The sequence below is a fragment of the Xenopus tropicalis genome, chromosome 5 (genome assembly GCF_000004195.4).
Source record: "Xenopus tropicalis strain Nigerian chromosome 5, UCB_Xtro_10.0, whole genome shotgun sequence".
In the NCBI taxonomy this organism is placed as follows: domain Eukaryota; kingdom Metazoa; phylum Chordata; class Amphibia; order Anura; family Pipidae; genus Xenopus; species Xenopus tropicalis.
Genome location: NC_030681.2, coordinates 108328845 through 108354641, shown reverse-complemented (window position 1 = coordinate 108354641; position 25797 = coordinate 108328845). Strand labels below are relative to the sequence as shown.

General features: G+C 39.8%; 1 protein-coding gene across 3 annotated transcripts in view; it reads left to right on the top strand.

The window, feature by feature from the left end:
• Positions 1–8317: 8317 nt before the first annotated feature.
• Positions 8318–25797, top strand: part of fxr1 (FMR1 autosomal homolog 1) — a 30560-nt gene continuing 13080 nt past the window's right edge. For 2 of the 3 annotated variants that reach the window (NM_001276498.1, NM_001276497.1), the window contains 6 exon segments: positions 8496–8654; positions 19809–19861; positions 21340–21433; positions 21876–21947; positions 23955–24103; positions 24714–24807. In NM_001276498.1, the coding sequence (NP_001263427.1) occupies positions 8604–8654; positions 19809–19861; positions 21340–21433; positions 21876–21947; positions 23955–24103; positions 24714–24807 (513 nt within the window). In that variant the 5' untranslated portion in view covers positions 8496–8603. 3 annotated transcript variants of the gene reach the window in all.

Below are 25797 nucleotides of genomic sequence, written 5' to 3'. Positions count from 1 at the left end.
GCCACATGCCATAGGTAAACCTATACATATTGTGTATCAAACTGTTCAGTGGACCCCTGGTGTTCAAATTGAGGGTGTTTTATTTGGTTACTTTAGGACCTGTAGGAGATAGTAGAGAGTAGACATACTATAGACTGGAAGCTTTGAAGCGATTTTTTAAAAATGTCACAAATTTTGATAAAAACCAATAACTTTAGGAAAGCATTGCGATTTGATAGTTTGGAGCAGACAGTTCTACCTACTCTGGATTCCCCAGAATCTGTTCTTTCTGAAAATGTACAATTTTCTGGGATAAACCTTCTGTTAGTGGAATTTTTGTCCTTGAAATCTAAAGTATGCAGCTTTCTGCAGCAGAGCTTTGGAAATTCAGGGCAAAAAACCCCAGCTCTTTTAGTTTAGTGCGCATGGGTTGGCCCCGAGGTAGAGAAGAGGGAAGAAGCAGGAGAGGATAAGAGGATCACTCCCTTATGCTCACTGGTAGAATCCCAGGCTGGTGATCCCTTTAGCAGGAAACTTCACCAGTCCAGGGTTCTTCCAGCGAGCACTAGGGAGCGATCCTCTTATTCACAGGTAAGTGAATACAATTACTGGGGGGTTGCCTAACTTTGAGGATCCCCTATCGATTGTGATGGAAATGGAAAGAAGGCCTGGAAGACAATTTCAGAGCAGCGGTTCTCAGCCTGTGGGTCGGGACCCTTTTGGGGGTCGAACAACCCTTTCACAGGGGTCACCTAAGACCATTAGAAAACACATATTTTCGATGGTCTTAGGAATAATTTTATGGTTGGGGATCACCACAACATGAGGAACTGCAGTAAAGGGTTGTGGCATTAGGGAGGTTGAGAATCACTGTTTTAGAGGAAAGAGGCTCTTGTGACTACAAAAGTGGATGTAGGTTACCCTCCCACCAAAGATGATCCAGCTCTACATAATACACACAGCATGTTATTCCCTGGAACAGTTATACAACATATATCCCAGTACTCAACCTCAGTACTTTAAACACTCAGTAAAAAGGGGCACTTTCCTTCAAATGATATGAAACTGTTCTTACCTAACCAGTAACTGGACTATGATTGCAGAGACCATCAACAAACTGTGTATCTGTACCACCCAACTAATCCCAGGATCTGCCTGTTGGTTATCATTTCAGGTCATAAGGTGACCAAACACGGTAAGATCCGCTCGCTGGGCAAGGTTGCCAAGCGACTGGAACTTCTCCCGATATCCCCACCTACTTGGGTGATACTGGGGTCAAAAGATCGAATTAGAACAGCGTATCAACGAGTGACGTGGTCCCCGATTCAACGGAAGAATCAAACCTGTCCAATCGAGACCTGCCTGATTTCAGGTCAGATCACGGTTAGGCAGACCTGTTGTTTGTTATGGCCACCTATATTCCTGAAAGATCTAGTAGTGAGTAGATAAATAAAGTATTTTTCCAATCCAGTTAAACTATAACATCTGGAAAGCCTCTTTACCAACTGAAATGTATAGATTGTATAAACAACATGAATCAAACCAATAAATTGAACACCTAATAAACATATCACAAAAGTCCAAAAAGAAATAAGCTTCGACCAAGCTATCCTAATCGCCCGCCACCATGTTATCAGGCAGAAGTGAAGCTGTTGTTTTCCCAACAGCTGACTTGTTTGGCTTAGTGAACCTTGTTTTTCTGCACTTCCCCACATGCTTTTCAGTGCTTTAAAATAAAAAGATCAATTTAGGATGTTACAGTAATTAACAGAATCAGTCATGGGTCAGATGTAATTGAAAGCTACTGTATTTCTAATGCAAATAAATATATTACTATTACATATATTGCAGCACCATACAATAAAAGGATATTAACAGGTAACAAGTAAAACTAATAGAGGTGGTAAAAAAGGCCCTGGTGGTTGTAAATGAAAAGTTTCAATCTAAAAGGAAAACAAGGATGATAGACATGAAGTTTTGGTTCATTTACTAACTATGGGCACATGTGTAACCCATAAAGTGAAGGATCTAAAGAATAATGGGTGTAGGAAATGCATGTTCGCCATGTATACTACATTGAAAGGTCTGTTGCTGGATGCCCTACTCCACTGAACAAATTCCATCTTGTGATATTTTATATAATTGTATTCCTAATAACAAACTGCTTGCATGTTAACAAGACACACACTACAGGGATAAAAACAATAGTTCAAAAATAAATCAAACCGACACCTCCACACTAATCCGACTTGTAATTGTAATTGTTGTGCAGACTCCCTGGATGTAAGCACATCACACAGTATACACAAAAGATTTGAAGGGAGTGCACACACAATAAGAGGGGAGCTTACCGCATTTAACGTCTCACCACTTTATCAGTGTTTTGGGGGGAAATGACCCTCCTGTTAAAATTGACAAATCGATATTTAATAAATGTAATGTAACCAATAGGACTAAGAATATCCTTGATGGAGAAGGACCTGAGGGTACTTTTGGATAATAAACTAAGCTGGAGCAAGCAATGCCAGGCAGGAGCAGGAAGGGCCAACACTGTATTATCCTTTAGGCTAATGCAACACATGGCGGATTCTCTTCCTGTAGATATACGCAGGCAGAGAATCCGCCTCTACACTCCTAAAAGTTTCTTGACTAGATTGCACCCGGAGCCATTATGGCACTCCGACAGCTCAAGGCAGTGAATTCCAGAGACTGGCAGAAGCTCAACAGAAGTCTTGCATTCAGGAATGGGAAGAAATGATGAGAGAAGAGAGGCAAAAATCAGCACAGTGTAAGTTGCATGAAGGAGCATATTTTGAGTTGAGGTATAGGGTGGGGCTTCACTATTAAGGGCCTTGAATGCAAGTCTTAGTAATTTATATTTTATTCTAGAGGAGACTGGGAGGCCGTGAAGGGATATGCATAGGGAAACGGCTGATAAGAAAGATGAACAAGTCTAGCAGCAGAATTTAGAACAGATTGGAATTGTAAAAGGGGATATGTTAGAACACCTGCAAGGAGTAAAGGTGGCCATACACGGACCGATTTTTTACTTACAAACGACCGATTCCCGAACGATCCGATGCTATCGTTAAGTTATCGTATAGTTGGTGGTGTACGAACGATCGTCGGCCCACAAAACGAGCCGACATTATCGTCCCCAAAATCGATCGGCCAGGTTTAAAAATTTTGGTCGTTTAACGATAAAATCTGCCAGTTGGTGTGAGTGTCAGACATTTGTCTTTCAACGATTGTTCTCTGCGCATGTCACGATTGCCAGCAGCGGAAGTCAACGACATCGATCGTACGTAGATGTACGATCGTAGGTATTTTACGATAATGATGCGACAAAATCTTTCGCGAATTATCGTTGCCCGTGGATGGCATATAGTATGGGAACTCGATCGCCATATGATCGTTTGTCGATATAATCGTTCATCGCACAACGAGCGAAATCGCTCGTGTATGGCCACCTTAAGTTGCAGTTGTCAAGGCCAGAAATAACAAGAGATTGTGTCTCTTATTGTGTCTGACCTGAGGTAAGAAAGTATTTAGGCAATGTTGTGCAGATAAATATGGCAAAATTTGGCAAGTCTTTGGATGTGCAATGTAAAAGACAGTTAATTCCTACATAGGATGACCCTCAACTGGCCATACTTGCCCAGTCAGTTGAAACTGCCCATACAAATCTGGGCACATATACAGTGGTGTGAAAAACTATTTGCCCCCTTCCTGATTTCTTATTCTTTTGCATGTTTGTCACACAAAATGTTTCTGATCATCAAACACATTTAACTATTAGTCAAAGATAACACAAGTAAACACAAAATGCAGTTTTTAAATGAGGGTTTTTATTATTTAGGGAGAAAAAAAATCCAAACCTACATGGCCCTGTGTGAAAAAGTAATTGCCCCCTGAACCTAATAACTGGTTGGGCCACCCTTAGCAGCAATAACTGCAATCGAGCGTTTGCGATAACTTGCAACAAGTCTTTTACAGCACTCTGGAGGAATTTTGGCCCACTCATCTTTGCAGAATTATTGTAATTCAGCTTTATTTGAGGGTTTTCTAGGATGAACCGCCTTTTTAAGGTCATGCTACAACATCTCAATAGGATTCAGGTCAGGACTTTGACTAGGCCACTCCAAAGTCTTCATTTTGTTTTTCTTCAGCCATTCAGAGGTGGATTTGCTGGTGTGTTTTGGGTCATTGTCCTGCTGCAGCACCCAAGATCGCTTCAGCTTGAGTTGACGAACAGATGGCCGGACATTCTCCTTCAGGATTTTTTGGTAGACAGTAGAATTCATGGTTCCATCTATCACAGCAAGCCTTCCAGGTCCTGAAGCAGCAAAACAACCCCAGACCATCACACTACCACCACCATATTTTACTGTTGGTATGATGTTCTTTTTCTGAAATGCTGTGTTACTTTTACGCCAGATGTAACGGGACACGCACCTTCCAAAAAGTTCAACTTTTGTCTCGTCGGTCCACAAGGTATTTTCCCAAAAGTCTTGGCAATCATTGAGATGTTTTTTAGCAAAATTGAGATGAGCCTTAATGTTCTTTTTGCTTAAAAGTGGTTTGCACCTTGGAAATCTGCCATGCAGGCCGTTTTTGCCCAGTCTCTTTCTTATGGTGCGTCGTGAACACTGACCTTAATTGAGGCAAGTGAGGCCTGCAGTTCTTTAGATGTTGTCCTGGGGTCTTTTGTGGCCTCTCGGATGAGTTGTCTCTGCGCTCTTGGAGTAATTTTGGTCGGCCGGCCACTCCTGGGAAGGTTCACCACTGTTCCATGTTTTTGCCATTTGTGGATAATGGCTCTCACTGTGGTTCGCTGGAGTCCCAAAGCTTTAGAAATGGCTTTATAACCTTTACCAGACTGATAGATCTCAATTACTTTTGTTCTCATTTGTTCCTGAATTTCTTTGGATCTTGGCATGATGTCTAGCTTTTGAGGTGCTTTTGGTCTACTTCTCTGTGTCAGGTAGCTCCTATTTAAGTGATTTCTTGATTGGCACAGGTGTGGCAGTAATCAGGCCTGGGGGTGACTACAGAAATTGAACTCAGGTGTGATAAACCACAGTTAAGTTATTTTTTAACAAGGGGGGCAATCACTTTTTCACACAGGGGCATGTAGATTTGGAGTTTTTTTTCTCCCTTAATAACGTAAACCTTCATTTAAAATCTGCATTTTGTGTTCAATTATGTTATCTTTGACTAATAGTTAACAGTTTTTGATGAGCAGAAACATTTAAGTGTGACAAACATGCAAAAGAATAAGAAATCAGGAAGGGGGCAAATAGTTTTTCACACCACTGTATGTAGGAGGTGTCACCATATTGGAAAAAAGAAGTGGATGTTATAAACACGGAGGCCTGTGCTCCATTTTTAAAATGCAATGCCCTAGGGAACTTTGCAACATAGCACCAAACAGCCATCTTACAAGTGTTTTTACTCTGTTGCACAAGCACAAGTTAATTTGCACTGAATAATTAGTATTCACATTACAAGTCTAAATCTCTTACACTAAACATTTGTTACAAGGCACAGTGTTTGCTCATTAACAACCCTGCATCTGTTAAAACTGAATAGAGATAGTTTGCTCAGTTGTTGGATGGGCAGTGCACTGCTCTGCACACCTGTTTAGAATTTACTTGAAACAAAGGCTTCATTTACCAACCATGAAAAATTTTACACCAGTGTACTAGTGTAAATGGCAACCAGTCTGCAATAAACTTTTTGTCAACTGCAGTGTTAGTAAATGAGCCCAACAGTCAGGAACAAGTAAATATAAGCATTTATTAAGCAAATGATTTGAGCCCCTGCCCAGGGGTTATAAATGTACTTATGTACATACTGGCATGTTTTTTGTTGCTAAAAATCTCCTCACATTAAAAGTTAATGGAATTTGTCCTGTATAATGATTAGGGCATATTTCCAAAGTGCAGAATAATTTTTTTTCTAAAGCATATAAGCCTGTCAAGTCTGTGATTCCTGTTCACCTCAAATCTGGGGGGAATTTCTAGTGTTTTGTCCCTCACCCATGCAATGAGAAAACTTTGGGGGGACAATGTTCTAGAAAGGCATATACATCTGAAATGCAGCTGATAATGGCTTGGATAGTTAATTAGCACATGCACAATTACACTCAAATCTTTTGTACTTTGTGAAATTTTCTGATGCCATATTTCATGTTCAATAAATTACTCCAAAGTGCCCTCTTCTGCTTTAGACTTAGCGATGAGGTCTTATGAGGAAAAGAAGAAAGAAAGAAAAAAAAAAAAATATATAGTGTAATACTGTTATCACTTCACAATGTGCACTCTCATGTGCTTTTTAACACCAGTGATGACTTTTACTTATATCACCCTTTTGTGCCCAGTTGTGATATCCCTTTCAGATTGCCAATCTACTTACAGACCCCCTTGGGTTTATATGGCATCCAATTGGTTCGCTTGTAGCTCACGACTCTCTGCTTTCCCACCTCTTAATTTCAGGCAGTGTTAGGAACCACTTCACATAGGTAAATTTCTAACTTTAGCAACTTTAGGTTAATTCCACGACCTTTTTGTTTCCCTTCCCCTTCTGTGCATTTACTGTGGGATAAATGCATACGCCATATGTGTAAAAACTTAAATACTTTAATATAAATAAAACTTCCCAATACACTCACAAACAGAGTATAGGATGCGCATGTCAGGAGTCAATGGTATGGCTCAGGTGGCTGCTCCTTTTTCTTTCCCTGTTCCCGACCTGCACTGTCGTTCCTGGGTTCAGCAGTCCTGCCCTGTATAGTGCTCCTCCTCTGCATCCTATACTCTGTTTGTGAGTGTATTGGGAAGTTTTATTTATATTAAAGTATTTAAGTTTTTACACATTTGGCGTATGCATTTATCCCACAGTAAATGCACAGAAGGGGAAGGGAAACAGAAAGGTCGTGGAGTTAACCTAAAGTTGGAAATTTACCTATGTGAAGTGGTTCCTAACACTGCCTGAAATTAAGAGGTGGGAAAGCAGAGAGTCGTGCACTACAAGCGAACCAATTGGATGCCATATAAACCCAAGGGGGTCTGTAAGTAGATTGGCAATCGGAAAGCGATATCACAACTGGGCACAAAAGGGTGATATAAGTAAGTCATCACTGGTGTTAAAAAGCACATGAGAGTGCACATTGTGAAGTGATAACAGTATTACACTATATATATATATATTTTTTCTTTCTTTCTTCTTTTCCTCATAAGACCTCATCGCTAAAGGTGGCCATACACGAGCAGATCCGCTCGCTTGGCGATGTCGCCAAGCGAGCGGATCTTCCCCCGATATCCCCACCTACGGGTGGGCGATATCGGGGACCATTTAGGTAAAAAAAAATAATAATCCGATCGTTTGGCCCTGGGGCCAGACGATCGGATTATGTGGGCGGCAATGGGGCAGTCGGATCGGGGACCGCATCAACGAGCCGATGCGGTCCCCGATCCGACCAGATTTTCTAACCTGGCCGATCGAGATCTGGCCAATTTCAGGCCAGATATCGGTCGGCCAGGCCGATCTGCTCTCCCCATACACGGGCCGATTAGCTGCCGAATCGGTCCAAGGGACCGATATCGGCAGCTATAGTCGGCCCGTGTATGGCCACCTTAAGTCTAAAGCAGAAGAGGGCACTTTGAAGTAATTTATTGAACTTTATTTGATCTGGGACACGAGGAATTTGAAGTAAGGAGCATACACTGAGAATTGCACTTATTTATATTTGTAAAAGACATATTTCATGTGACTGAATGCTGTGTGGGTTCATTCACTTTTTGAGCAGTGGACAAACTGTCCAGGTTGTTTGTTGGAGCCATTTTCAATACTGGTATACTTACTGCTCTAAGTTATAGGAGTGATTTTGTGTAGTGGGCAAGGGGGGTTCTGGGGCACTATGTGGGCACACCTGCATCATGCTTTTAGGGACACTGTACCATGCAGCTGTCCTGAAAGCATTTGAGAAGGCTGTCCCTCCTGTGAGTGAGGCCGGACTTCTATTTAGGGCCTAGCTGCAATAAGGCTATATTTAGAAAAAACACGCACTGTACTTAATGGGAACTTGTGTTCGCCTTTCTCTTCCCCAGCTCACCACTTGTCAGGCTATCAGTTTGGCCCCCCTCCCTTTTTATTATTTCGCCCTGCCTCCAGTCTCCTCTCTCGTTTCTCACCCATCCTCCACATTCCCCTCCTCACATTCCCCTCTCACTAACTTTCTACGCTGGCCAGGAGCCAAGCTTACCCCTCTCCGCCAAGCTCTTACATTGCCTTCCCCTATAGTACACAATTGTACCAATCCCACCCTACTACTAGTCACCCCAAGGCCACCAAGCCTACTATCCCGCTCTTTATTTGCCTCCTCCTTTGTTACCGTATATGTACCAATCACTTATCCGCAGCTGCCATCAAACTCCTTATCGCTACAGTGCATCCCCGCCCCCTTTCCGCTCATAGCTATCTTGACACCTCTTCTCTTTTCCCTTTTTATTTCCCCGCCCTTTCCTTTTACCCGTCCCCTCCTTTTGGTTCTTTCTGCCTACCTCCTCGGGTGACGCAGAAACTTTCTAGAAATCCTTCCCATCGGCCTTTGCGTTTCCAACATGGAGGACCTGGCGGTGGAAGTGCGCGGCTCTAACGGAGCTTACTACAAGGTAAAGTGGAGTTAGAGGCCAGTGACAAGGGAAAACACAAGAAGCTGAGACTAAATGAGGCTGGGTAATAGCTCCGTCATTAGAAAGACAGTAGCAAAGAAGGGTTTAAGGGTAATAGAAGGAGGGGGCAGTTTCAAGGCCGGGGGACGGCGACCGGTGGAGGCCGCAACTTAAATGGGCAGGGGAGGTTATTGTATTGAGCTCCTGGGTGCACCATTAGAAATCAGCCTGTGATGCCTTGCGTTACAGCTTTCCGCTGGAGCTGACCAGCAAATTTGTAGCTAGTTGTAGTTTAGCAGCTCGTATGTCCATGGATTTCATATCCATTCATAACAACCGGAATCCATGTCTGGTTTGTAAATATATGGACATGTGTGCACTGTATATTAAAGCGTTAGGCTCTACCACTGTCTATTAAAACAGGAGTCTCCAACCTTTGTTAATCGTGAGCCACAGTCAAATGTAATAAGACTTGGGGAGCAACACAAGCATCATAAAAGTTCATGGAGGTGCCAAATAAGGGCTAAGATTGGCTATTAGGCAGCCTCTATGCACACTATCAGCTTACAGGGGGCTTTATTTGGTAGTAAATCTTGTTTGTATTCAACCAAAACTTGCCCCCAAGTCAGGAATTGAAAAATTACTACCTGGTTTGGGGGCACTGAGAGCAACATCCAAGGGGTTGGGGAGAAAGGACAGGGAGGTATGCTGTTTGGCCTCACAGATCCGCTTTTTCCTGCTACCAGTGTCTTAGCTGCCCAAAGTTCAGCTTGTTGGTGTAAAAAATAGTTTATTGCTTAAAACATTGCAATAATGGACAATTAACTTATTAATAAATGTATTATTGTCCTTTCAAACCATCCAATTTGTCTCCAGCTGCACTCAAAATCATGATTCAAGACATATAAGCACATTTTATTGTTATCCCTCTCCTCAAGCATGCAAATCTCCTTTGAGGCCATAGACTATATCATTGCTGTTCCTTGATCTGTGACTAGAGCATATTGCTAAAAGTCATTATTGTGTTCTAGTTGTTATACAGGTAACAAGTTACTATAATATATCTCTAAAAGCTGTGTTTCATGTTCATAATTTACACAGCCTTGCCATGTGATTTACCTGTAATTAATATTGTCCAACTTCATGTCCCCCAGCTGTGGCATTTATCAAGAATCAAAAAGTGTCACGCTGTTCAATAACAGGCGGAGAGATCCATGCTTAGTGTTCCTCCATTAGATGTTAGATTTGTCTTAACTATTTTTAAGGGTGGTGTTGCATAGCTTTTCAAAATCACATTAAAGCATCTATGTTGATGCCTCCTATTGCCGTCTACGGATAGCGTGACTGACACTTGTTGGAAGCAGTGGGCATGAAATGCAGGGTGATAATGTTTGCCCATTGGCTTATCCTTGACCTAACTGGCACTAAGGTGCTTATGTGTGATACCAGAATTTTATCATGTTTTCAATTAGTATCTAACCAGGGTTTGTTCAGATATAGATAGGATAGGTAAACAAGGACAGTTGTGTTTCTAGTTCACAGCCAATGGTATTATGGTGACCCTCTATGGTAATGCAATATGTGGTTAGCGGTTCGTAAGTTTTAATCAGCTTTGTTCACCTGTTGTGTATGGCCTTTTTTAGGAAAATTACGTTTTATTATCCCTTCAGGTAAGATGATACAATAATAGTAAATGCATATGCTGGTAGATTTCAAGGGTGTACATTTAAAAAATATCCTTTCTTTTAAGTGGTGCAACTGCAGTGTGAGGGGTTCTGTTCTTTTCTTGTCTGGTAATGTAAACTTGTGACATTAACAAAGTAACCTTAAAGCTATCAAGACTGATACAAAAACCTGTATCTGTAAGGTTCATGGCACATTGGTTACTTTGGTTGTCACAGTCCTCCCAGAGAGAAATTTTGTACTTTTATGTTATAACTGCCAGGCATCTTAGGTCTCCAACGTGGGCAGAGCTTTCTCCAATATAAGTAAATGGCAGACTCCTGCTGATGAAGCTTTAGCAGGAGACACTTAGTACCTTGTGAAAATAGGACATATTCATATGCAATTTCAAAACTCTGTAGGGTTTTTTTTTTTTTAAATGTTTTGGTTAATTGTGAACAGTCAGATTATTTCACCTTATGTGAAGTGAGGTTTCAAACAACAAGTCAAGATGCCAGTCTAAACTAGAAGCTACTTTCTTTAATGAGATTAATTGAAATGCTTAGTAGTTTTTCTGTATATCTGGTAAATTTGCTATTATTGTAAAGTACAACATTCCACTGAAGGCACTTGTGAACCCACCAAAATTAGGAATAGATTGCTGAGTCTAGAAGAATACCTAAATTATATCGTCAGGGAGGTAGGAGTTTCAGTACAAAGTATTGCAGCTGCCCCTGTCATTCTCCTTTCTCAGGCGCATTGTCAGCTATTTAAAACATGCTCTCGCTTTTCTATTTATAAACCGGGTTTCCTTCATGTAGTCTTTGGCATATTCAGAAAATTCATGAACTAATACAGGTTTCTGTTTATTTTGTAGTATGTTAATTTGTTCTCAGTTTACACTTTTAAACGTAATTCAACTTCAAGCCTACAGCCATTTTAGTTGCAGTGTTCCTCTAGGGAATAACAGCAAGCTGCTTCTTGTCACAAATGGTCTAATTCTCATGTGGTTTTTTTTTTGTTTTTTAAATCTAAGCCTTGCATGTCCTAAAGGTCCCCATACACGGTAAGATCCGCTCGCTTGGCGAGATTGCCAAGCGAGTGGATCTTCCCCCGATATCCCCACCTACAAGTGGGCGATATCACGGATCTTGAAGTTAAAAAAAAAATAAATAAATAATCCGATCCGACCGGATTATGTAGGCGGCAATGGGGCAGTCGGTTCGGGGACCGCATCAACGAGCCGATGCGGTCCCCGATCAGACTGGATTTTCTAACCTGGCCGATCGATATCTGGCCAATTTCAGGCCAGATATCGGTCGGCCAGCCTGCTCGTTTCTGCCCCTACATGGGCAGATAAGCTGCCGAGTTTGTCCAAGGGCCCGTGTATGGGGGCCTTAAGGGGTGCTGTATGATTTGACTATAAGGTAATAGTAAATTTTCACTGGGGTAATTTATTAGGCACAGAGATAAGGTGGTTTGAGATTCTAAGGGATATGGAATCACTGCTGCCTACTCAAGGGCCATTCACCTGCCTCATTGATGGATGAACATTGAAACAACTTCAGCATGATGTGACATGATTATACAGTAGTTGGCTTAAAGTGATACGGACATGAAAAACAACTCTTCATTAATGTGCATTAAAAGTTACCTATAGGTCATGTTGATCATTTTTTACTGTTATGTCTAACTAAGTAATTGAAGCTCCTAAACCTGTTTTGCCAACCCGACTGTTCCTTCTCAATCTGTCAGTTATAACTTCTGATGCTAATGAACTACTGCTGCACAAATATGGCAGCCCCCTTATAGAGGAACATGGGTGTTTAGATCAGGCAGTACACTGACAGCAAAATTATAAAGCTTGTGCTAAGACAATAGATGACAAAAAAGTTTCATTTCTGGTGTCAGTATCTCTTTAAGACCAGTTAACACCAACCATTTTGCCAGCTTTAGTGTACATGTATACATTTGTGTTTATATACACGCATGTACAGGTAAGGGCTCTGGCACACGGGGGAGATTAGTCGCCCGCGATTAACTCCCTCGTCTTTTTCGGCGATTTCCGGAAATCGCCCCGCCGCGTCTGCCATCCCGCCGGCGACTTACATGTTCGCCGGTGGGATGGCAGGGGTAGGCAACTCGGGGAGATTAGTCGCCCGCGAACAGGGAGTTTTATCGCGGGCGACTAATCTCCCCCGTGTGCCAGAGCCCTAAGAAGTTTCCAGTGATAACTTTATATAGCTTTAGAACAATGGGAATTTTAAAATAGAATTGCTGTGGCAATTGCAATGACACAGGGAGATTAGTTTTTGCTATTGCGGGTGACTAATCTTCCCAACGTGCCATCCCACCAGAAAGGATGTAAATGGCCGGTGGGATGGGTGGGGTGGGGTACGCGTCGCTTTGGTTTTCCGAAGTCGCCTGAAGTTTCCTTGCGAGATGACTTTGGGAAGCAAAGCGTATGCCATCCCACCAACCATTTACATTCTTGCCAATGGGATGGCATGTCAGGGAGATTAGTTGCCAACAATGGTGAAGATTTAAAGGAAAAGGAAAGGCAAAGTCACTTGGGTTTGCCAAAATGTTAGTCACCCCAAGTGACTTACCTTTTACCCCGGGCTGGTGCCCCTGTTTGGAGAGAACTGCACCAGCCCAGGGTAGCTGCAGCGCTTCCTCCTTCCTGTTCGCTCGCATGCGCAGGCGAGTGAAAAGCCGAACTTTAACAGAGAAGTCGGCTTTTCACTCTACTGCGCATGCACCTGTCGTGGGGTCCCGGCAAAACGAAGGAGGAAGCGCTCGCTCACAGGTACCCCGGGCTGGTGCTGTTTTCTCCTAACAGGGGCACCAGCCCAGGGTACAAGGTAAGCGATTAAAGTCACTTGGGGGTACCTAACATTTTGGCACCCCCAAGTGACTTAGCCTTTCCTTGTCCTTTAATATCCTGCACTTTTTCCCTATGGGCTGTTTTTTGTACTTAGTGTCATTCTCATTGCTTCCACAGCAATACTGGAACAATACAAATTTGGGTAGACTTATTTTAAATGCCTGTTTATAGGAATTTTTGGCATGGGGCTTCTGTACTGATTAATAGGTACAGGAGCCCTGTGTGACAAATGGTCTTGACCCCATCCACCTCAGGAGCTTATTTTATAGTTGCAGCTGCTTTATTGAGGGTGATGTCTAGAGTGAAGTAGTGTACTCTGGAGTACTGTCGCTTAGGAACCAAGTTTTTTTTTTTTTTTTTTTTATGCAGTTGACTAACCAAAGCTTACTGGTTTCTGTGGGATACAATTTTGAAATAAGATTAGTCTAGTTACAAATTGTGTGCAAAAACACAATGGCACAGGCAAAGGCGAAATAGCTTTTACTTTGGGATGTAGGACTAAACAGACAAGAGGATTCATTAACCTGTGATTAATCTCTAGCACAGGCGACTAACCTTCTCCAAATGCTTTCAGACTGGCAATAACGTAAATCACCTTTGGGAAAACATACAAGTCACTTAGTTTTTTGAATTCACTGCAGGTTTTCTTGTGAGGCAACTTCTGGCGACCAAAGCAAGCCAAAGAAACCTGTATGTTTTCCCACCAGCAATCTACATTAATTGAACTACAATGTAATTGCACTTTGAAGCTGAACAGCAGCTCTATAGTGTGTAACCTAATGTCACACATGCGGTATGATCTTTTTAATTTCTTTCAGTGGACCGTGACAAGTGCGCATGTATAGTAAAGTGAGAAGACCGCCTTTTGCTTCCTAGTAGCACTTTGTGCTTTACTACACATTTGCGACCAGAATGGAGAGAAGATTTAGAAAGAAAAAAGATGATGACGTGCCACTTTGTACTCTGCATTAGTACTCTGGACTGCTGCAGTTTGTGATGTAATGGATTCTGGGACATGAAGTCACTCTACTTTTCAGATAATCTGTGCACCAAGCTCTATGGAAAGTGGAGGGATTTCAAGTCCCAGAATCCATCACTTAACAATGGAACAAGGTAAAGGTGGCCATACACGTGCCAATTCTAGTTGCCGATATCGGTCCCTTAGACCGATTCGGCAGCTTATCAGCCTGTGTAGGGGCACTAACGACGGGCCTGTCCGACTGACATCTGGCCTGGAATCGGGCAGATATTGGTCAGGCAGGTTAAAAAATGTAGTCGTGTTGGGGACTGCATGGGCTCGTTGATGTGGTCCCAAAACCAACTGTGCCTATTACCTTTGTTCTAATTCGATCTTTTGGCCCCAGGGCCAAACAACCGTATCAGCCTGAATTCGCCGGATATCACCCACCTGTAGATGGGGTTATTGGGAGAAGATCCGCTTGCTTGGCAACCTCGCCAAGTGAGTGGATCTTAACATGTATGGCCAACTTATGGGAGATGTTGCGCTGCTCTGATCCTGTAGGCTGATGGCCCACGGAGTAAGTTAGTTGCCCGCAATAGGTCTCTGCTACTGTGGGTGACTAAGCGCTCCAAAATTCCTTTTCACTGGCAAAAATAGAATATAATAACTATGTAAATGAAATTAAGTAAAAGGTAGCAATCTCTTTAAGTAAATCTATCTAAATAACCTAATAATCTAAATAAACAGTATAATATTTCTTGTGCTACATACTAATATCCATCTAAAGGATTAACAAACAAATCCACATTCTTTCTCATTAGTATTTCGGTTTAAAATGATGTTTTACATTGAAACTTTACACTTGGTATGGTAGGTATCTAATGTGTGGAGATATTGCTCTGGAAACCTTTGGAGAGGCTGTTAAGCATTTTATAAAGAAGACTTGTATCCTAGTGATAGTTTCTGTATTTTTGAAACAAAGACATAAGCTTAAATAGCTACAGCCAATACCAAGTACAGATTATGGTGGGTAAAGCTTTAAAATGACTTCATGTCTGCCTTTTGCTGAACAATTTTTGGCAAACACTTTTGGGCTACTTTTCACACCACATTTTGCAGTTTATAAGTGGAAAAACTTATTTTTGCATTCAACTTTTCTCTGGGATAGCTTCTAAAAATGTTTTATTTTTCGCACAAGCAGCTACACAAAGCGAGAGGCTGAGCCTGGAAATACTACTTAGTGAATCAGGCCCCAACTGATTCATTCAGTTTTCATCTGATTGCAGTCAAACTCATTGCTGTCAATCAGTTGCACAAATCAGTAGAAAAAAAGTAGACTATATTTTAATAAAATTCTATTTTTAAAACAATGATTTTCTTTCACTGTTCTAAAACGTGCTTGTACTTGATACTGACTAAGATATAATTAAAGGAAATCGTTAAAAACACTATTGTTTTATCGATATCCAACCCAAATCATTGAACCTGTCAGATCAACTAAACAATTGATCACCATCATACGAAAATAATCAGGACAATAATTCTGAGCCCACACACTGTCCCAATATTGTACAAACTTATATCAGTGCATGTATGGCCAGTTGAAGTTCAGTATATAAATTACAAAATTTCTAGTCATATTGTTTTATAGGCTTTAGTTTACCTTTATCTCCCTCAAGTGCCCATAGCAGGCCTCCTTCAGCAGGAGTAGACACAATTTCCCTTGTGTATGTGTAATTAAACCTAAAGTCTGTTAAAGTAGTAGTTTCATTTCTTATAGTGTTGTCTGCACACCGCTTCCACCAAACTTATGTGGTTCTTCAGTTTCCTGTAGTCAATATACATCAGATTTGCAGCAAATATAGGCACAGCACTCCCTTGGATTTTTAAGGCAATTTGCCAATTAACTGTGCCACTATGGCAAGTCCAAGTGAGTGATGCTTCTATCTTTGCTGCTAATCCTACATTAAAATAGGCTGTATGTAGCTGTTTGCATAAACAGCCTAACTGGTACAGCAAATACAAGGTCTTATTTTCCTTTAAACACTCACTTGCATGTAAAATGACCCCTTCACATAGGTTCACATGATGTTATGTACACCTATCCACATTAATGCTACCTTATTTAAAAATATGCGCATCCAATGCCCATTTTTACATTTGTACCACCCAATTAATGTCCTTTTGCAACATGAATACCTGAAGCCAGTGAATTCTCATTTTTCTTTTTTAACTTGCACCAAGATATTGATTATTTTTTTTTTTTTCAGACATTTATTTTTCTTTTATTTACTCTTGTAGTCATTTAGTATACTGCCAGACATGGTGGACTCTCGGTTTGTGGATAAATACAGACTTAGAATTCACCCCTGCACTTCAAAAAGCTTCTTGATGTGCCTGCACCTGGAGCCATTGTCAGCCTGGGTGCAGGCACATGGAGCAGATTTTGGTGCCAAAATGCATAGTTGTACTGAAATTCGCTGTGTTCGACTGTAATGTGCCTTTCCCTGGTGCCATTGCACTGACCTATGTGCAAACTTTTCAAGCCATAGGGGTGGATTTTTGGCCTGAATTTAATTGCAGGCTGAGAACCTTTTACATCTGGCAGTAGCCTTTGACTGTGTGGTTACAAAGATTGTTTACCCGCAGGCATGAAAGATCACCTTGAATGCATTGTTCAAAAACTATTTAACTATTTATAAAAAGCCAGTTGCAAAGTTGCTAGGGATAGGAGATTCTGCAATGTACTAAAAGTTAGAGGTGAGCCACTGCTTTATTTTTATAATTCTGTTAATTGGTGATAAGCATAACAACGTAAAATTCTGATTTTGTTCTTGCTTTGTGGCATTAAAAGAAACAACACAAGACAATAGAGTTACAAACCTTGAAATGCAAAAGAATCTATAATAATTCCCAAAATTTTGACATGTTTAGTTATATTTACCTGCCTTTCTGTGTCAATCGTTTATGCAAAGAGCATGGCTCTTTGGCACTTCCTCATCTGCTGATGCATCATGCACTGGCCCACATGGTCCATTGGAACAGGAAGTCTTCAAACCTGCCCAATTCACACACAGACTGATATGTAATGCACATTGATATCTGTCGAGATTAATTGCAGCATAAACACGCTCAGGTAATGGTATTTGTGCTTTTATGGCCACCTTCAGGCTTGCTGTAGTAATTGGTATAATTGCTTAAAGGAGAACACATAAGGTAAATGGAAATCCTTCTAATCTTGTAGGTTATAATGAATGATATATGTGTCAGCTTTCACTCAGAGCCAAAAGTGATCATTAACTGTAAAATGGGCCCTTTATTGGATCACCCTATTGATCTGCTATGGATGTGCATGTCCTAAGGCTAATGTCACGAGGCGTAGGGCGGATATTTTCGGCAAGCGTAAAAGCGCTTGCTGAAAATTCCGCCCTATGCCTCTTACATGTGCCTGCACCCGAATGAATGAGATACGCTCGGGTGCAGGCACATGTAGCCGACATACGCACAAAAACGTGAGACTTTGCATCAGGCACATGTAGGAGGTGTAGGGCGGAATTTTCAGCAAGCGCTTTTGCGCTTTCCGAAAATATCCGCCCTACGCCTTGTGTGGCATTATAGCCTTACATTCCCTACAGAAGCACTGTAGGTGGGGAGTAAGCAGGAAGTGGAACAGGTGGATGGGATTAGCAGGGTTTTTGGAGAAGTTTTCAATAAATCAGTGCAAAACACTTTTCTCGGCACACTCCAATATTTAGAGGAGTATAATGCCCTGGCACAGTCTTTTTTTACACCATATATCCTGTTTAAGACTTGCCAATTTCTACTCAAGTTTGTTAGATTTACTAGTTTAAATCCTGCAGCTATATAGTGTTTCATGTGAAGTTTTACACAAATTGTTAATGCACTTTTAAAGAGTTGGCCAGACTTTTACATACAGTGGTTTAGGATTTTAATTAAGACTGGAATAAAATAGGGTACTAGGGTCCGGTTTGTCAGAATGTACAGAGTTTAAATATATGCTCGTGTTGACGCAAAGGTAAACTTAATTGCACAACCCACCCCCCCATCCAATCTGGAGCATCTGCCCGTTCATTATAAAAGTGTGTAACATACAGCTGCCAGAATGTTTTTGAACTACATATGTCCACATCCCTCAATAGCTGCAGGCAATCTCAAGATACTGAGAATTGGTTGGGCACAATGCATAAACTTCCTAAAAAGAACATGCTATTGATATTTAAGAGTGAAAGGAAAATATATGTCTATATAGCACCCAAGGCATATTTTGTTTTTTTAGTGTTTAAAACACTGAAAATGGCTAAATTCTCCCAGTGCTGCCTCCGTTGTGTTTAGTGGAAAGCGCATAAAAGCCCTATATGGCACATGTTACCTAAAAATGCTTTAGTGGGTTTGATATTGAACACAAAGGAGCAATTTCAGATGTTTTGTCACTGTTCTTAGGCACTGCAAAATGCTAGAAATACATCTTGCGTGCCATACTATAGAAAAGAACTTGGGATGTTGGAGAGCCTACTTCAACTGAGAAAGTAGCATGGTAGCTTACAGTCCTACATTCAAATGCAATTATGATTTTTTTTTTTTTTGTCCACACTCATCAATAGGATAGTAACTTCCATATGTGAACAATTTTGACTGCTACATCCATCAAGAGAAAAACTGGGACAGTCAGAATATCCCCTCATCACCTGTAGTACTTGAAAATGCAATTCTCATATATTCCAGTGACAGGCGGACCTCTGCTTAATCTGCCGAGTTCCTCCTGTCTCCACTGTGTGTGCACTGCATTTCCCATAGATTAATATGAGAAGCAATGACAGGTGGTCAGTAGTGTTTTGACTGCCTGATGTCAGCTGCAGTCTCTCCTAGTGTGATAATTAGCGTAAGAGAATACAAAAAAAGATTATATAAATTTCTTTTAAAGGGAATCTGTAGTCAGAAAACAAGTGAGCAGCTGATAAAAATGAGTCACTATTTGTCACTACAGAGTGCACTGACCTTAGAGAAATGACTATTCATTTCCTGTAGCTGTAAGTGCTTTCAGCCCTCCTACAAAGAAAATCAAACTGAGTTCTTCTTTGACCTAAAGCTGAGAGTCTGTTTTGCATTATGGTGGCCACACAGCAAACAACCCTTTCTGGCTTGTGGATATAGTTATCATCAAGATTTTAATTTGATTTTAAATTATAATTAAGGGGCACTTGTTTTCTGACTATCTATAACCTTTTTCAGTATAAACAAAGTAAATAGAACTTTAGGAATTCTATGTATTGTTTTAATTATAAATAAGCATGTTTCTTCATTATATTTATAATAAGGATAATGTCACACAGAACGTTTTTTCGCCCATGTAAAATTGGTTCCCGTGCCATCGTCAAAAACATCAGAAAATACTTTTCCATTATGATTTGCAGGAATCAGTGAAAATTAAACAATTGTAAAATCACAAACCCTCTTTATTGAACAAGAACGTATACTGCCCCATTAAAAGTAGGTGAAACAAGGAATATTTATTCTTACGGCATAATATTGGCTATTTTGGATCACAAGATAGTGCTACAACTTGATAATTAATTACTTATGATTAGTTACTTAAAAATATATCTTATGTGTATCTATCTTTTAGGGATTTGTCAAAGATGTACATGAAGATTCCCTCACAGTTGTTTTTGAAAACAAGTAAGTATAGTTAAATATGGTATTCATACTGTTAAAGGTTGGATAAAGTCAAAATTGCATATTACATAGCATATATCTGAGGTGTGAAGGCTCTAATTTAGCTGAAGATTTTGCTCTACTTGTTCATACAAATGCTTGTATCCATTTTTTAAACCTTTATCTATGCCAATAAAAATATATACAAAAAAATACAAATAAATAAAAAGATATCTGAGAGGCCTCTAACCCTACTTTCTAGCTACAAAACATGCTTCCACAAGTCCATCCACAAGTATTGGCCTGCAGTACATGGCATGGGTGCTGCATTCTAGGTGCATCCCCTGAAAGATAGAGGGTTGTGCCTACAGGGGCCTTTGGGCAATACCTTTACTTCTCCCTTTGCTGTACCCAGTACCGGTAAAATGTGTGGGACCAGGGCCAGAACTAGAGGTAGGCAGAAGACACCTGCCTAGAGCACGACGGTGGGGGTGCAAGGTGGCTGGCCGCTTTGCCTAGGGCAACCGGCTGACTTGGCCCACAGCTGTGTGGGACTTTTTATTATTATTATTTATTGCACATATTTATAAAGTAATATATTCCATAGCACCATGCCTGCCTTTTTAGTGCATTTAATACCTAATATCCAGAAATCTCTGAATTACAGGAAGACAATCTTCCATAGACTCCATTTTAATCAAATAATTAATTTTTAAAGGGGACCGGTCATCCACACACAAAAAGCTATATATTAAAAGTCCCTTAAAAATGAAACCCACATTCTTTTTTTAATTAAATCATCTGTTACCTGTTATACCTGTTTTACCTATTATAAATTTATTTAAAAATCTGAGCTGTCAATCATATATTGCTTGCCCTGCCTCTATGCTTCTGCCATAGAGGTGGGGCAGGCAATATATGATTGACAGCTCAGATTTTAAATTACAATTAAACTTACCATTCAGTGCTTCCTAGATATCACTTAGATGGCAAATGCATAAGATTTTGGAGTGATACAAAGCTTGCCTTAATAACAGTGTATGCAAAATGGTATCTGCCTGCTTGCTGTGACTGTTAATTCCAAGACTGAAGGAAAGACTATTTAAATTATTTAGTGTAAGTAAAGTTTATTTTTCTCAACTAACATGATAGAAAAGGATCTGGAATTATGTCTTAGGGTGACAGGTCCCCTTTAAATGATCTCCATTTTCTATATTAAAATACAGTGTCTTGTACTTGATCCTAAGGTATTATCCATAATGATGGCAGAACAATCGTATTGGGTTTATTTAATGTTTAAAAGTTTTTTTTTTTTTTTTTTTTAGCAGGTATTTTTTTTTTTGGTAATATATATTATGGGAAGATCCCTTATCCAGAAAACCCCTGATCCTGAGTATTCTGGATAATAGATCTTATACCTCCACTTGTTCATTAAGAGTGTTGTAATAAACCTAGAAAATGTTTATTTAAATTCACAAGTTAATTTTTTCCCTAATCATCAGCTGGCAACCAGAGCGTCAGGTGCCTTTCCATGAGGTCCGGATGCCTCCTCTCCCAGATATTAAAAAGGAAATTACTGAAGGAGATGAGGTAGAGGTAAGTTTGGAAGATTAATCTGTTTAGCGTCTTATAAAGGACCAATAACCTTCAAATACAAAGTATAAACACATTTTCTTTATGGATATGCATGTAAAAGTCTAGACATTCTGCATATTATTGTAGTGCGTTTTATTTGTGCTGTGTTCAACCATCTTCATTTTAAAATCTGTGTGCCAGTGGTGGTTGAGTCTGAGCTAATATGATTGAATTGTGTGAATGCATACAAACTTCTCTGGGGAGTCGGCATTTTGTGTTGTACCCTTGTGTCCATTCGCACCATGGCACAGCTTGTTGGATAACTGTTTCCCCTTAAATTTTTGCTTTTGTTTTTTTTTTTTTTAGAGATTATCTTTGTTTGTCAGGATTTGCTGTTTTTCCATCAAGCATAGTAAATATACTCAGGATGTAAGAATTATATATTTTTTTCTCTCTAACCCAGGTGTACTCCCGAGCCAATGACCAAGAACCTTGTGGGTGGTGGTTAGCAAAAGTACGAATGATGAAAGGAGAGGTAAATGTTGCTTATTTTGGCATTATTTCTATACATCATTTGTAAATAGTTGTGTTCTGATGTGGTTCACCTATTCAGCATAGCAATCCCAGGACATTTGAGAGACTGAACTTAACATTCCTTTAAAAATACAGCATTCCTCTGAAGGGCCATGTAGAACAATTTCCTTGAGTTGCCATTCTCTGAGGCTCCAAGGATTTCTGATGTTCTTAAAATGGAGCACTGGCTCTGTCTATCATCTATCGTGATGTGAAACTTATTTATCCTCCCTATTATTACATATTATCTTTAAAGGAACAGTAACACTAAAAAATGAAAGAGCTTTAAAGTAAAAATTAAAATATAATGCACTGTTGCCCTGCACTTGTAAAACTGGTGTGTTTGCTACAGTAACACTACTATAATTTATATAATAAGCTGCTGTGTAGCCATGGGGGCAGCCATTCAAGCTGGAAAAAAGGAGAAAAGGCACAGGTTACATAGCAGATAACAGATAAGTTCTGTAGAATACAATAGTGTTTTATCTGTTATCTGCTATGTGCCTGTGCCTTTTCTTCTTTGAATGGTTGCCCCCATGGCTACATAGCATCTTATTTATATAAATTATAGTAGTCTTTCTGAAGTAAACACACAACTTTTACCAGTGCAGGGCAGCAGCACATTATATTTTAGTTACTTTTATACACTTTCATTTTTTGGTGTTACTGTTCCTTTAACCAAAATGTAATATTAGACAAAGGGAATGGACATGAATAAATACATAACACAATATTAAATTAGTACTGTGTTTATTTAAGGAACAAAGTTATTAACATCAATATCACCCATGTGAAAATATATGATTTGGTTTAATTCCATTCAGCTGATTAAACCTATATAAACCCATACATTGAATCTTACCACAAGAGTAGTCACCACAGAGTTTCTAAAAGTATACTGTGCTACAAAATTATCATACTTATCAGTCTAAAAAATGGTTTAATGCTCTGAACAGTAGTGAATCTTCCCCACCTGTAAAAATGACTCCAAGGGCACAGTGACAATTCATACAGGCAGTCACAAAACATTGCAGGCCTTTCTAGTCTGTTGGTGTCAGACAATGTGTAAAAATGGTATTTGTAGGAGGGAAGCAAGGTGGGAACAAGTGCTATCTATCTATGCTATCTAATCTCTCTTGTCAAATTTGCAAAATGATGAGTCAGAAATGACTCTCTGGACAACACAGGCCCGTTATGCGTGGCAAAAAGCAAACTGCATTCAACAGTAAGATCATCATACAAACAGTCAAAAATGATGGTGTCAAGCCTGAACCAATATCCAAAAGTAAGTCTATAGCATAAAGGAGAAGGAAAGGTATAATCACTGGGGGATGCCAAAATGCTAGGCACCCACCCAGTGATTATAATCACTTACCTGATACCCGGGTTGGTGTGCCTGTTAGCTGAATCCTGCACCAGCCTGGGGTACCTACAAGTGAGTGATCCACTTTCTTCATGCCACTTGTGCATGTGCAGTAGAATGAAAAGCCAAGCTTTAACAAAAAAGCTGGCTTTTTCTCTGTAGTGCATGGGCCCTGGGATCTCAAAGAAAGAAGACAGGAGGAAAAGGATCGCTTGTGCGCAGGTACCCCAAATTGGTGCATTTGAGAGGGGCACCTCTCTTTTAATGGCTAGGAAAAAGCAAAATTAACTCTTTGGATTGGCCTAGACAAAGTCCTGACTTAATCCCAGTCAAAATGATCTGTCCACACCTGAAATGAGCAATTCATGCACAAACCCTACTAATGCAAAGAATACCTAACTATAGTTTGCTTGCACAACCCTGAGCAGTAATAATTGTTATTACAAGTTACATTTCACATGGGTGATAAAGGTGGCAAGTATACTTTGGTTTGCTACTATATTCCTGTCAGACTGCTGCTTTTCCTGGTTTTAAATTTTCATTAAACTCTTTAGGGACAAAATTCTGTGTGGCATTTATAGGTTTGCCTTGCTGTTTATTTTCTAGTTTTATGTTATTGAATATGCTGCTTGTGATGCTACCTACAATGAAATTGTAACATTTGAACGGCTGCGACCTGGAAACCAGAATAAAAGTGTAACAAAGAGCTCCTTCTTCAAATGTACAGTGGATGTTCCTGAAGATTTAAGAGAACCGTGAGTAACTTGAGTAGAATTTTGCAAAGTCAGATTTTCCACATAGGTACAGAAATCTAAAAACAGTTTCAGTATTAAATCTGAACTGAATTAATAATCCTTTGACTGCTTTTTAACATAAAAGGGTTCATGCCTCTTTGAAAGTGTTGTCCTATCTGAAAAGTTTTCTGTTGCAAAATCTTAAAACTCCTGGACAGAAAATTCTTAAAAGAAAAATATTAAAAGTTCATGCTGTTTGAAATGACATTATACAAGTCACATACACCTGCACTTATACTTTGACTTTACTGTCTCTGTTTCAGCAGTGTATTGGAAACATTAGTGTCACCCATACCTTCTCTGTATTTGGAATATTTGCAGTTTTCCAATAGTAATTCTTACAGATCTCCATTTTGCTGCTGTTGAAAAGAATGACATTTGCATCAACCATGTAATATGTGTATGCTTATCAAATGATTTGTGCACTCTGATTTAGGAAATTCCTTAACACCAAGAGGGAAATATCCCTTTACTGTACAGACCTCGTAAGGCAGTGTTACATATTGACCTGACAAATTGTTTTTAATTTAATTTTTGGTAATAATTACCATTTAATTACCATCTGTACCAGGTGTTCTAATGAAAACGTGCATAAGGAATTCAAGAAAGCTGTAGGAGCCTGCCGAGTTTATTTTCATGCAGAAACTAATCAGCTGATAATACTGGTAAGATCTTACCTTTTAGTTTGTCTAATTTCTTCATTTAGGTATAGGATGTTGTTTTCATATGAAATTCCTTCTGTGCCAAAAATAAAAAACTGTGCTGTATTTTTTTCAGTTCAGATAGCAATGTCACTGCTACTGTCATGCTTGCTGTATAAAATGCCTTTAATGGTTAGATTTGGGTGAATGAGAGACATGTGGAAAAAAAAACGGCAGCAATAAGACATACCTAAGCCATTTGAAGTACATATGAACCTGCTTTGCACATTGTTTTGAGTGAATTTAGCCCATTTTAACAACACTGCTGATAAAAAAAAAAATGTGTGGAATATTTAAAGACTGAGATAAAAATTTTAATTAAAATGAGATTGTCTTTGACTGGGCCATTGAAGTCACTTTTTCATATGGGGTGGGGGAAAGGGTCCTGAGATGCAAGTTGTAGGTAAACCTGAGCAACATAAAGAAAAATACTGTATCAGAGAACAAAATTAAGCGTAGGTAACTTTTGTTCAGTAGAATTAGAGGATTGATGATGGGTATCTATATACTTTTGCAAGCCATTTAATTGTCTGACCTGCTGGTACAGGTGATTACAATATGAATGATTAGGAGTGTATTATGAATGCTTTGCAGAAAAACATGTTAATTAGGCTAATGCCAGACATGGTGTTTGGCGTATATTTACCACAAGCCGAAAACGCTTGACGAAAATAGTGCCACATGCCTCCTACCTGTGCCTGCACCCGAATGAATGACAAACTCAAACGCTAATGTCTTAAATACACTGATAAGCCCATGTGCTGCAATTTTGGGTAGTTAATGGGTAGCAATAATATGGAAAAAATGAATAGAACTTGTAAAAGGTGGACACATAGATTTTTGCCTTGCATTCAACATGCTGTATGTGATTATATTAGCTTTCATGGCAACATTTTAATGCAGTGTTCTGGCATATAATACCCTTATTGTTCTATAGTTACATTTTAATGTTGC